We start from the raw sequence: 13,596 nt of genomic DNA, 5'->3' as shown, positions 1-13,596 counted from the left end.
TCAAGTCCTTGAAAGTACTAGAAAGGCACGATTATGGTACTGGTGGCATTTGTTTTCTGTCATCTTGAGATTCAGAAGGTTCATCAGAAAACTGGCTGACAAAGGATGCATTTTTTCAGCCCCAGCAACTCTTAAAAGAGGGCCTGCTCGATGAGGATATGATTGGGGATGCAGACTCTAAACGATCACTCTAGTGCAAATATCAATAATATGGAAATAGATCTTGATCAATGATACATATAAAACCCAGGGGAATTGCTCAATGGCTATGGGAGGGGGGTGGGAGTAGGGGAGGAAAAGAACATGAATCATGTAACCATGGGAAAATATTCTAAATTAATTAATTAAACTTTAAAATTAAAAAGAGGGCCTGCTAAGTTATAGAGATATTTCTTAACCTTTTTTGTGTCATAGACTCCTTTGGCAGTCCAGTGAAATCTATGGGCCCCTTCTCAGAAAATTATTTTTAAAGGCTTAAAAGAAAATGCCTAGCATTCTGAAAGAAACCAGTTATATTGAGACAGTTATCAAAATGTTTTAAAAAAATTTTAAAAACAAGTTCATAGACTCTAGGCTAAAGACTCCTTTTATAGAGTCAAGAGAAGAAGGACCCACACCTATGAAGCATAAGCAACATATTTCAGATGGGGAGACTGAAGCTAAATGAGTTTCAGTGTCTTGTCCATCTTGTACAAGCCAATAAGTTAGAGCTATTATCTGTCTCTGTGAAGTCCTATCACACCCAGGATCAGATGGACAGTGTATTAATTGGATAAATTTTTATACTTTTCACCAGGAGAAGAAATACCGTTTCCAGAACCAAGTAGACAAAATGAAAGAAAAAGTCAAGAATGTAGAAGAAAAATCAAAGGAGTTTGTTTACAAGGTGGAAGAAAAGAGCCATGATTTAATTCAGAAATGGGAAGAGAAGTCTCGAGAGTTTATTGGCAACTTTCTAGAACTCTTTGGACCTGATGGAGCATGGGTATGTAATCTCTCCCCTGGAGACCCTATACCTAGTGTGTGGTAAGAGCCATATCTGCCATGTAGGCTAGGTAGGTTAGGTCAGTTGGCTTTCTTTTCCACTTAAAAAGCCAGGAGGCTGTTTCTGAGACTTGGTTGGTTTGGGAAGCTAAGGTTACAGCCACTGAGACAGCTTTTCAGTTTCTTGGGGCATAAACATTCAGCCCACAAGGAGTTAGTGACCTCCAGACTCAGCAACTATCCCATAGCCATACAAGTCACCACCCCCAACCTGCCTCGATGACCAGACACGTTTCTAGATGGAGACAAGGTGAGTGGGTTAGGTACTCCTTCTTGAACCAGTGCTGAGCATCCTTTCCTCCTGATGGTTTAGTAAGTCTTTTGTTTACTGTTGTCCTAACAAGGACCTTATCTCATTCCAATTCTCAACCTGATTAGCCCAAGTCATGCCAAACCTACAACACAGCCTCTATGATGGAAATCAGGGTGGTTGACTTCATCTCTGTGAAGCTTGTCATCTAGAATGGTGCCCCAAGAGTTTCTCTCTCTAGGAGAGGGGCATGTGTTCCATTGGTTTCATGAGAACAGTAGTCGCCAGAGTTTTGTAGAAATAGCCTGTATGGGAACAAAATAGTTTGTGGGATTAAAATACTGTCCACATTTTTCCTGCTACATTCACTAAAAGTAAATTCTATTTACATGGTCACTTTTGGTATGGATAAGATTCTTCCAGGATAGGGAAATTTCCTTGGCTAATGAGGTATTTCTTTTAAGAAGATGACTTTAGGGAATCTCTCAATCTATACTGATGAGTTTGAGATTATTCTATAGGAGGCTTTCAAATCAGTAAGAACCAATTTGTTTTAATTTCATTTTCTTTCATTTTTTTAACCCTTACCTTCTGTCAATACTAAGGATCAGTTCCAAGGCAAAAGATTGGTAAGGGTTAAGTGACTTGCCCAGGGTCACATAAATAGGAAGTGTCTGAGATCATATTTGAACCCAGAACCATCCATCTCCACACCTGGTTCTCTATCCACTGAGCCACCTAGCTGCCCCTGATTTTATTTTCAACTCATTAAGAAAAAGAAGTCTAAAAATATAAAAAGTCAACCCAGCAAGGGAAATTTGGCCTGATGATTCAGGTGGAGAGATTTGATTGCTTTATCAAAATAGTTGTTTGGGGCTAAAATTCTGTCCTTCCACTGTCCTCCTCTGATGCCTCATTTTGGCAGGGAAGTGAGCCTGGACTCCAGGCTGAGCCAAAGGAACAAAATCTCTGGCAGATCCCAGGACAGGCTGACAAAAGGTTGTGTTATCTTTCATCTGAGTACCTAGTTAAGTAGAGAGATGGGCTGATTGCCACAGCATTGGTCAATAGATGATGAATCTCTTCAGCTATGCACTCCCAAGGATGGTCAGACATGGAGCAGCTGTTACTGTGATGGGATCAAGTTCAGCAAAGAAATCAATGGCTCCTGAAGTACTGAAGCAACCTTAGGTCAGGCGGCAACCTGGGATGCTTTTTGATTTGTTTTTGAACAACAGAACAAAGCTCAGGATTCATCCTTGGAGAGAACACAAACTGTTGGCTGCAGGTCCCATTGTGCCCTCCCTGAGGCTGCCATTTTGTTCATATCTGTGAGAGGGAGGCAGATACACAAGAGGCAGAGGAAGGGACCCCGTGTTGTGTAGACATCTGTTTATATGTGTATGGGGGGACCTATACTGCTAGAACAGCGATTCTTTTTTTTTTTAACTTAAATTTTTTTTCAGTTACATGGAAAAACAGTTTTTGACAATTGTTTTCTGACACATTGCAATTCATATTCTCTTCCTCCCTCCTTCTCCTTCCCCCTTCCCAAGGTAGTAAATACTCTGATATAGGGTTATACCAATATTTTCATATAATATCTTTATGTTTCTCATGTCGTAACAGAAGATATATATCATATTTATAATAAACTTACAAAGGAAATTAAGTGAAAAGGAAATATATGCCTTGATCTGCAATAGGACTCCAGCAGTTCCTTCTTTGGCTAAATACCATTTTTTATCCTGAGTTCCTTGGGGTTATCTTGAAACTTTACTGATAATAGTTTAGTCTTTCCCAATTGATCATCCTATAAACACCCTTCCTTTGGTTCTGTTCATTTCACTTTGTGTCAATTAATATCAATCTAACAACCGAGATTCTTAACCTGGGGTTCATGAGCTTGTTTGTTTGTTTTTAAACCCTTGCCTTCCAACTTACAATCGATCCTGTGTATTGGTTCCAAGGCAGAAGAGGGGTAAGGGCTGGGAAATGAGGGTTAAATGACATGCCCAGGGTCACACAGCTAGGAAGTGGCTGAGGCCAGGACTTCCTTTCTCTAGCCCCAGCTCTCAATCCACTGAGCCACCTAGCTGCCCTCTGAACTTGTTTTTAAAGTATTTTGAAAACTATTTCAATATGGTTTCCTTTATAGTCCTACTTATTTTATGTATTAACATGTAAGATTAAAAATTAATATACAACATCCCCAAGTATTATATTTAATAAGATTTATTAATAATAACTTGAAGTAAAGGAAAATAAAAAGCTAGAGTAAAGAGGGAACTAACCTAGCCACAGTCGTGAGAGAAGAGAGCAAAAAGGCAGGGTTACAGCCAACTTATAAACAAAATGTGAAGACACAATGTGGGGTGAAAGAAAAAGGAATTTTGGGACAGGAAAAAGAATTCTGGGAGATGGAGTCTTTAGGGTACAACAATCTAATTATACATTCTATTATATTATATCACATATATAAATATAAATATAAATGTATAACTATAAATAAACAAATAAATAAGTGAATATATATATATGTATATATATATATTACATAAGTGGTCCATGCATAGGCTTTGCCAAGCTGCCAAATGTGTCCACAACACAGAAAACACTAAGAACCCTTGTGCTAACATGACTTGAATCCACACGTAGCTTCTGGATCTATGCAGCCTGCCAAGCATAGGGTAAGTGTAGACAGGTGCACCCTCGATGTGCTCCGTTGTGAAATCTCAGTAAGGACTAAGTGCTCCTGTCTCCCTTTGGTGGCAGCAATAAAAGAAATGACTGTAGGAAGAAGTGGCTGGTGGAGAACCGGAAGGCACTCGGTTCTCAGTTTAGCACCTCTCAGTCCTGGTATAACAAGTGGAATGTTTTTTTTAGGCAAACCTTTTGGCCCATGCCCAGTGCTTTGACCCGTTTTTATTGTCAGTCAGTCAATGATAGTTATTAGGTCCCTACTATGTATGAAGCAAGCATTGGGAATATAAATAAGGGTCATAATCGGTCCCTCTCTCTCAAGGAGCTCAGAGTCTAATAGGAGAAACAACACACAAAGAAAATAGACACACAGGATAGGTTCAAGATATAACCTCTAAGAGAAGGGTCTAAGATCGAAGAGGAATGAGAAAAGTTTCTTAAAGAAAATCAGACTTTGGTTGAGACTTGAAGGAAGCCAGGGAAGTTAGGAGATGGAGAAGAGAAGGGAGATACTTCCAGGCATGGGAGACCACCAGGAAAAAGGCATGGAAATAGGAAATGAACTGTTGCGTGCAAGGAACAGCAAGGGACCAGTTTCACTGGAGTACAGAGTACCTGAAGGGGGGAATAAGAAGACAGGAAAGTAGGAAGGGACCTGGTTATGATGGGCTTTAAAAGCTGAACAGAGGATTTTTTATTTAATCATAGAGGTCATAGGGAGCCAATGGAATTTTAGAACTATTCTTTTTTTTATGTGCCTTTTATTTTTTTCAGTTACATGTAGAAACAATTTTTTTTTAACAATTGTTTTCTGACCTTTTGCAGTCCAAAATCTCTCTGTCTTTCCTATCCTTCCTTGCTCCCCAGACAGTAAACAATCTGGTATATTTTAGACCAGTGGTTCCCAAACTTTTTTGGCCTACCGCCCCCTTTCCAGAAAAAATATTACTTAATGCCCCTGGAAATTAATTTTTTTAAGTTTTAATAGCAATTAATAGGAAAGATAAATGCACCTGTGGCCATCACCACTCTCCTGGATCGCTGCAGCACCCACCAGGGGGCAGTGGTGTCCACTTTGGGAATCACTGTTTTAGACCTATTATTAAGGATGATCAATTTGACAGCTGGGTAGAGGATGGCCTGGAGTGGTGAGACACTTGGGGCAGGAGATTTTTACAATCGTTCAGGCACAAAGTGATGAGGACTTGAACCCTGGTGGCGGAAGTATCAGAACAAAGAAGGGTACATATGCAAAAGATGTTACAAAGGGAGAAAAGACAGACCTGACAATTGGTTGGATAGGAGAGGTGAAAGAAAGTGAGGAATTTAGGATAATATCAAGTTAAGAACCTGAGTGACTGGGGAAAGGGTCATAACCTCTACTGTAATGGGGAAGTTTGGAAGAAAAGAGGGTTTAGGAGAGATGGCGATTAGTTCAGTTTTGCTAATGCTGAGTTTAAGATGGCTACGGGACAACCAGTTTGAGATATTCAGTGAGCAAGTGGAGATGTGAGACAGGAGAAAGGTTAAGGCTAGACAAATAGTTCTGAGAATCATCTGTATAAAGATGATAATTAGATCCATGGGAATCCATGATGAGCTTATATAAACCTAATACTACATTAGAAGAATGATGGAGAGATGGAATGCTGCCCTGGGTTTATAATACCTTGTCCCTGATTTTTCCAGCCTTGCTTTGGGCATCGCAGGAACAGAATTGTGCTCAGAAGCACTGAAAGTTTGAACCATTGGCCTGGTACCAAATCACAAGAAAAAAAAATGATTTTTAAAAAAATTTAAGCAGGAGATCCCTTACTTGAATCTTCCTAGCTACTTTGGATAATGACGAACAAAAAGAAAAAGGACATGCTTAAACATCATTTTGTATTCCCCCTTTTGTCCACACAGACCTAAAAATAATACTTCCATCCCTGGAGAAAATAACAGATTTTAGCAGCAGAATTAATGTGAACTCTTTGCAAAGGTACTTTTTGTGCAACATGAGTTTACTTTTTTTTTAATTTAAACATTTATTAATAATCATTTTTAACATGGTTACATGATTCATGCTCCTACTTTCCCCTTCACCCTCCGCACTCCCCACACCCATGGCCGACGCACATTTCCACTGGTTTTGTCATGTGTCCTTGATCAAAACCTATTTCCAAATTGTTGGTGGTTGCATTGGTTGAGTTTACTTTTAAAAGAAAAGTGGAAGTCCTGTTTCGTTTCCAGCCTCTTAGTCATTTTACATTTCCTGCTGTGACACATGATGTTTCTTAACAAAATTTATTTGGACTTCATTATTTTTTATTGATGGATTGTCACTGCTATTTCCTGGCTGATTCAGAGCTTTCATTATGTGATTATTCAGTGTAAAACATTTCACTAATGACAAAAGCAAGGATTCTAGAATTAGGAGTCAGGAAACTTTTAGATGACAGGAGCATCAAGCCCAACCCATGAGTGACTGAGGCTGGATGCAGAACCAGAGATTAATAAAAGGATATATTTGGTCAAGGTTCCCCTGGAAGTATGACAAGACAATGTCTAGAATGCAGTTATGACTTGATTGGAACTGGGAAGTCTTTTTTTTTCTTTTAATTTTTATTTAATTTATTAATTTATAACATTTCTCCATGGTTATTGGATTCATGTTCTACCCCTCCTCTCCTTCTACCCCCTCCCATAGCCCACACACAATTCTACTGGGTTTTACATGTGTCATTGATCAAGACCAATTTCCATATTATTGATATTTGCATTAGGGTGTTCATTTGGAGTCAATATCCCTAATTATATCCCCATCCACCCATGTGATCAGGCAGTTGTTTTTCTTCCAGGTTTCTACTTCCACAGTTCTTCCTCTGAATGAGTGTAGTGTTCTTTCTCATAATTCCCTCAGGATTGTCCTGGGTCATTGCATTGCTGCTAGTAGAGAAGTCCATTACATTCAATTTTTAACTCAGCGTATCAGTCTCTGTGTACAATGTTCTTCTGGCTCTGCCCTTTCACTTTGCATTAATTCCTGGAGGTCTTTCCAGTTCACATGGAGTTCCTCCAGTTTATTATTCCTTTTAGCACAATAGTATTCCATCACCAACAGACACCACAATTTGTTCAGCCATTCCCCAGTTGAAGGGCATCCCTCGTTTTCCAGTTTTTTGCCACCACAAAGAACATAGCTATAAATATTTTTGTACATGTCTCTTCCTTATGATCTCTTTGGGATATAACCCCAGCAGTGGTATGGCTGGATCAAAGGGCAGACAGTCTTTTAGTGCTCTTTGGACATAGGAACTGGGAAATCTTGATTAGGAAACATCCCCTACCAACGTAGCCAATGCTCAGTCCTCTTTGGACGAGAGTTTGCCTAGTTCTTAGAGTTCCTAGAGGTCAAGCGACTTACATGTTCAATCCAATTCCATTCCCTAAACATTATTATGTGCCTACTATGTGCCAGGCACTATGCTAGGAGCTGGGGATACAAAAAGATACTCCCTGCCCTCAAGGAGTCTAATGGAGAAGACAACATTTAAACAAATATATGCCAAACACGCTATACCTGAGATAGGAAATAATTAGAAGAGGGAAAGTCCTGGAGTGAAGAGGGGCTGGGGAAGGCTTCCTCCAGGAGGTGGGATGTTCTGTTAGTGTCAGGGATGGAAGTGGAATCCCAGTCTTCCTCCCTCTGAAGCCTGTTCTCTGTCCACTCTGCCACAGCTACATCACAAAACAAGTCCTTAACAAATGTTTCTCTAATTGAATCAGGAAGAGCACTTGACTGAGTAAGAAAAACTGGATTCCAACCCCACTTCTGTTTTTCACAAACTGGGGGACTGGGAGCAAGTCATGGCTCTGAGCCTCAGTCTCCTGATCTGTAAAATGCAAGTAATACTATTCTCTCTACTATTCAGTTCATATGGATGTATTAAGGAAATCACTTTCTGAGCCTTAAAGTGATAGAAATTAGCAGCAGTTAAGTAGTAGAGGAGGAATCGAGAGGGTTCCTGAGGGGCCGGTTTGGCCTCCAGTGGTGGTTTGCCATTCCCTAAGCCTGGCAGACCTGAACATCCCCCTTTATCCAGAGTACATAATATACACGTATGCTTTTTCCACTTAATTTTAAAACACCAAAGAGACAGCAATTCTTTTTTAGTTGTGTCATAGGCATTGGGTTAACTGGCAGGGGCACTGAAATGTATTTCTGGTGAGAAGCCTTCTCTATGGAAACTTAAGGGGGTGGATTCCTTCTTCCCACCTCCACCCTTCCATTCGCAGGCTTCAGACAAGAAAGGGAATGCAGGATTTCACCGACCACACTCATATTATTCACCCTGGGAAGGATGAAATCATACCAGGCATTGTTCTAGGAAAACCTTCATTGACTGTGAGATGAGGGGATTTAAAAAAAAAAGAAAGAAAAAAAGAAACCCAGCTTGGAGACAAGAGGCTTTTCTTTTTTTTTCCTTTCTTCTTTTTTTTTTTTTAAATAACGTGCTATTCATGTCAAAACTGTTATTAACATTAATTTGCCATATCAACCAGAGTTCGACATTGCTTTTTCTGTTGACATTAAAAGCACAGGAATAGTTACAAGGATGTTAAACTCCAAGATAAGTAATTTGCTTTTCATGAATATGCTATTATTATAATAATTCTTTATTTGTCGATTTGGGGGTTGGGACTCATTTCCTAAAATAGAGGGTCTACATTCCCAGCAAATAAAGTACCAGCAAAAATAAGCTGCTCTCAGACAGGGTCAAAACACAGTTTCAGAGACTGAGAAGAACCTCTGAGTGGTGGATTGGTTTGTTTGTAGAATAGAGATAACCTCCACGTTATCATCTTCAGAACATATCATCATTGAGCACCCATCAAGTGTAAGACGCCCATCCTAAATCCATAAGCCAAACAGTTATTGGATTCCATAACTACACAGGGTTCTACTTGAAGAGAACCACAGACGGGCTCAAGCTTCTGGGTGGCTTCCCAGGACCTTAACATTTCTCTGAGGCACCTTCACAAAGTTAGATAGAATTAGATCCAAACCCCAAGAACTCCATCCACCTCTTGGTGGTTAGACAGTGACACAAGAAAAACTCACATTTATATAATGGTTGATGGTTATAAAAGACTATCAGATATGCCAGATCATCTGATCTTTCTGAAGGAGGTAGGACAAATATTATCATCCCCCTCATTGGGGATGAGGATGAGGAAATGGAGACCCAGAGAGGTTAAGTCAGGGATCCTTAACCTGGGGGCCCTTATATTTCTAATGAATGAATAACTATATTTCAATGAAAGAGGTTGATTTCCTTTATAATCCAAGGTAGTTTGTTTTATGCATGTAAAAATATGATTCTGAGAATTGTGTCATAGGCTTCACTAGACTTGTCAAAGGGGTCCATGATACTAAAAGGTTAAGATCCTTTTGGATAGATGGATGGGGTGGGATAAGTGATTTTCCCTCCATGGTCACATAATTAATAGTAAGTATTAAAAATGGTATCTGAACTTGGACCTTCTCTCTTCCTATCCAGAACCTTTATCATTTCCTTAAGAAACAAAAAACTCTCAAAACTCATTCCCTAAGTTTTTTCATGTCTACTATCTTATATTCAAGGAATATTCAAATAACTTTATAAAACAGGAAAGTGGAAGCAATGTATCTGTTTTACAGATGAAGAAATCAAAGCATAGAAAATTACCTTTTTATATTTATTTATTGCTTTTTTTACCCGGGAAGCTCATTGAAAAGCATTCAATTCATCTACTTTTCATGTGTCCTATAATGTAAAAATAAATTAAGAAGAAATCAGTTACAAGAGCCTGAAAACCGATTTAGAGAAATATCTGGCACCAATACAACAGTAAATGCAAGTGCCATGCTGCTGTTTTCTTAATGATTCAAACTCTTTCATTCTCTTAAACAGAACAGCCTCACTGAGAGTCTTGAGTCAAACTGCCAGGAACAAGTTATATGTAGTTCTCTTTTAAAAAAAGAGTGTTGCTAATGGAAATGCTGACAAATCCATTCACAGTGGAAGGCTAATGACTGACATGAAAAAATATACACAAAGATTATAGTAATAAAATACATATTTTAAGTGCCTTCCAAAAGTTCAAGGCTTCTGAAAGCTCATATTAATAATAGGCTACCCAGTCTTTTTGGCATTTGATTTTGTCTCATAAATGGACTTAATATAAGGGAATATCATTGTACCTTACTTTTTCTACTCTCACTGGTTTTTTTTCCCATTTGGTTTTATTAGATGAGTTTGACATCTTTTAGCAGAAATGACCAGTCGTCTTGATGTGGGGTGGTCAGTTGTTATTTATTGTACCAGTTACTGAAAATTGGGTGCCATTTAAGCAGTAAAAGGCTAGGGCATAATCAAGAGGGTTTGCTTATGTACCAAAGACTAGTTACTAATTCTGAAGCTGCGCTTTGGGTTTTTAAAAAAAATAGTAGTTCTGTCCCATTAGAAAGAAGAATGATACACAGTGGTATACTAGGCTATTTCAGTGTAATGACCTGACTGTCTTGCATAACAATAGCAAAATTTCCATTTTCATAGAGATTTGTACTGTACAGAAACCTTTCCTCTCAGCAACATACTACACTGCACTAAAGAGGTAAATAATGCCTCTATTATTATCCTCATAGATAGATGAGGAAACTGAGGCTCAGAGACTTTTCCCAAAGTCACCGAGGTTAACAACAATAGGTCTCCTGACTGAAAATCACTGCACATATTCCATATCACCCTTCTGTCCTTCAATCTGAATATGTTGAAAAGGCTAGTATTTTGGTTTAAAATTTCTCAAAATATGGTATCTTTGATGACGTTGTTATCCATAATTCTTTTTCACCTACTTGGTTTTTTTCCTTTTATTTATCTGTCCCTCCCATTATTCCCTTTCTCCCCCAAAATAAGCCTGGATGCAAACCAAAAGAGGCAATAAAAACAATTTAGTCATGTCTGTCTGAAAATGTCTGTCTCCCTTTGCTTTAAGTTTATCACCTCTCTAGCAAGAGGTGGGTGCCAGGTTTCACAAAGGTTTTATATATGTACACACACACGTTATATGTATGTATATATACACATTTACTTATTTACACTTATTCATTCATTCATTTATTCATTTATTTGTATATTTGTATATGTGTTTATTTATTTGAGCCCAGTTCTTCCTGACTCCAGGATTGGCACTCTATCTAGTATGCTACCTAGCTGCCCCTCAGATGATATATATTTTAACATACTAATATATTTACTATATAATAATATTTAATAGAATATAACACAAAGTTATATAATATAATAATATATTTCTGTATTAAATTTTATTTAATATATTTCTATTAGCATATTTTATTTAATATAATATTTTATTGTATCATATATATACATTTCAAATATATAGATATATATTTCAGCCTCTTACTTTCTGTCTCCATAACAATTCTAAAGCCAGGGCTAGGCAAAAAGGGTTAAGTGACTTGCCTAGGGTCATATAGCTGGAAGTGTCTAAGGCCAGATTTGAACCCAGGACCTCCCTACTCCAGGCATGGCACTCTATCCACTGTGATACCTAACTGCTCCCAAAGGTAATATTTTCAAGGCACTTAATTATTTTTTGGTTTAGAATCATAACACATTGCCCCAAATCACCAAATTCCCACACCCCATACATTAGAAGAGATGCACAATCTGAACCTGTAACTCAGCCAGGGAGAATGACAATTTTTTGCCCACATCTTATTTTTTTCTCATATCATTGATGAAAAAATGGAAGAAAATAAACATTTACAGGAACTGTGCACATTGCTCATTTTGTCTTTATGATAACTCTGCGCTATCATCATTATTATTATTATCCCTATTTTACAGTTGAGGAAACTGAGGCAAATGGGTTAAGTGATTTGTTCAGGATCACACAGTCAACAAGTGTCTTGGGCTCTGTTTGAACTTGGGTCTTCCTGTCTCTGGGCCTAGCACTCTCTTCATCCACCAGCTACAGTTACCATGAGGGAGTGACTTAATTTCCTCATCTGAAAAATGGGAATAACAATATTTGTAGAATACCTCTTAAAGAACTAAATAGATGCTCTGATGTTTGGCACCATGGCTAGAAGATAAAGATATATTCAACAGAGTTTTGTGGCATTTTCAGGAAAAAGAGTGTTCTGGTTAGTCAAACATTTGTCTAATAAAATATTATTAAGATATTAATTTTCAACACATTAGAACACCATACATTATAACCTCAGTGCAAGGAGGTGGGACATTGGAAAGCGTTGGACCTGGAGTCAGGAAGAGTCATCTCCCTGAGTTCAGATTCAACCACAGACATTCACTGTGTGACTCTGAGCAAGCCCCTTCATGCTGTTTGCCTCAGTTTCCTCATCTGGAAAACGAGCTGGAGAAGGAAACGTCCAACTGCTCCAGTATCCCTGCTAAGAAAGCGCCCCCCCACCCTGCGCCCCCCCCCCCCCCTCCGTGGAGTCACAAAGAGCTGGACGTGCCTGAAAAATGACTGAACAACAACAAGGGATTCTATCAGGCGGCTTGGCAAGGAGGAAGGGCAGGTTAGATTTGCGGGGCAGTTTGTGCAAAAGCACAGAAGGCAGAAGAAAAATGTTGCAGGCTAAAGTTTGAGCCCCACTGTGGATCCTGGGCTCAAGATTCCGGTACCCTGGGTTGTTTTATCACATTTACTATCACATCATCTTCCTGTAGATATCAATATTCCACTCCATCTAAGTCTGGCTTTATTAATGGCCATAAATAAATTGATGGAATATCATTAACTTAATAATGCAAGGGTGCATAGGATCTGCAAATGTGAGGACACACACGCGCGCCCGCTCTTGGAATTCTCTCCACAAGGGAAGACATGCCTTGCGTCTTTCTCTAGGAGCCCTTTAAGCTCTATTTCCATGTCACCTTCCATTATTCCATAATAAGTGCCTTCTCTCAAATTTCCTTTCAGAAACAGATGTTTCAAGAACGCAGCGGACGGATGCTCCAGGCGTTATCTCCGAGGCAGAGCCCTACAAGCAGCCCGACGAGGGGCCGGTCTCCTTCCCGTTCCCCCTCTCCCACTTTCCCTTGGCTCCCAAACAAGACCTCTCCCCCTTCTTCCCCTAAAGCCGCCTCGGCCTCCATCAGCAGCATGAGTGAGGGGGATGAGGACGAGAAGTAAATCAAGGCTCGTTGGCAAACCAGCTACGGGATCCCGAGGGGAGGGATGCCTGGACCTTACACACAGAAGGATAGGGAGGGTGGGGGGCCGAGGGTGACTGAAGGAAGGGTCTGCAGCGAGCACCTCTGAGGCGGAAGGACCGAGGTGAGACCTGGAACTCTGCTGGGGGGGAGTCTGGGCGATGGGGCGCCCCCTCCTGTTTTGATACCATCCTCAGGCACGTGCTCAGCATGGAATTTGCCAGTCGCAACTCAGGACTGACGGAACTGTATGAAGTCATCATCGCTATTTTAATGACTATTGTGGGAGGCCGAGAGAACCAGGGAGAATTTGCACTCAATAGAGCTATTTTCTGCTTCTGGGTTTTTGTTGTTGTTTTTGTG

General features: G+C 39.5%; 1 protein-coding gene across 1 annotated transcript in view; it reads left to right on the top strand.

The window, feature by feature from the left end:
* PCYT1B (phosphate cytidylyltransferase 1B, choline) overlaps positions 1-13,213 on the top strand; it is a 108,387-nt gene extending 95,174 nt beyond the window's left edge. The window contains exons 7-8 of the mRNA XM_044666823.1: positions 797-985; positions 13,001-13,213. Coding sequence (XP_044522758.1) covers positions 797-985; positions 13,001-13,213 — 402 coding nt within the window. The remainder of the gene's footprint in view (positions 1-796; positions 986-13,000) is intronic.
* The last annotated feature ends 383 nt before the right edge of the window (positions 13,214-13,596 follow it).

The sequence above is a fragment of the Gracilinanus agilis genome, chromosome 3, assembly GCF_016433145.1.
Source record: "Gracilinanus agilis isolate LMUSP501 chromosome 3, AgileGrace, whole genome shotgun sequence".
Classification (NCBI taxonomy): Eukaryota; Metazoa; Chordata; class Mammalia; order Didelphimorphia; family Didelphidae; genus Gracilinanus; species Gracilinanus agilis.
This window is presented reverse-complemented; position numbering and strand designations above follow the sequence as displayed.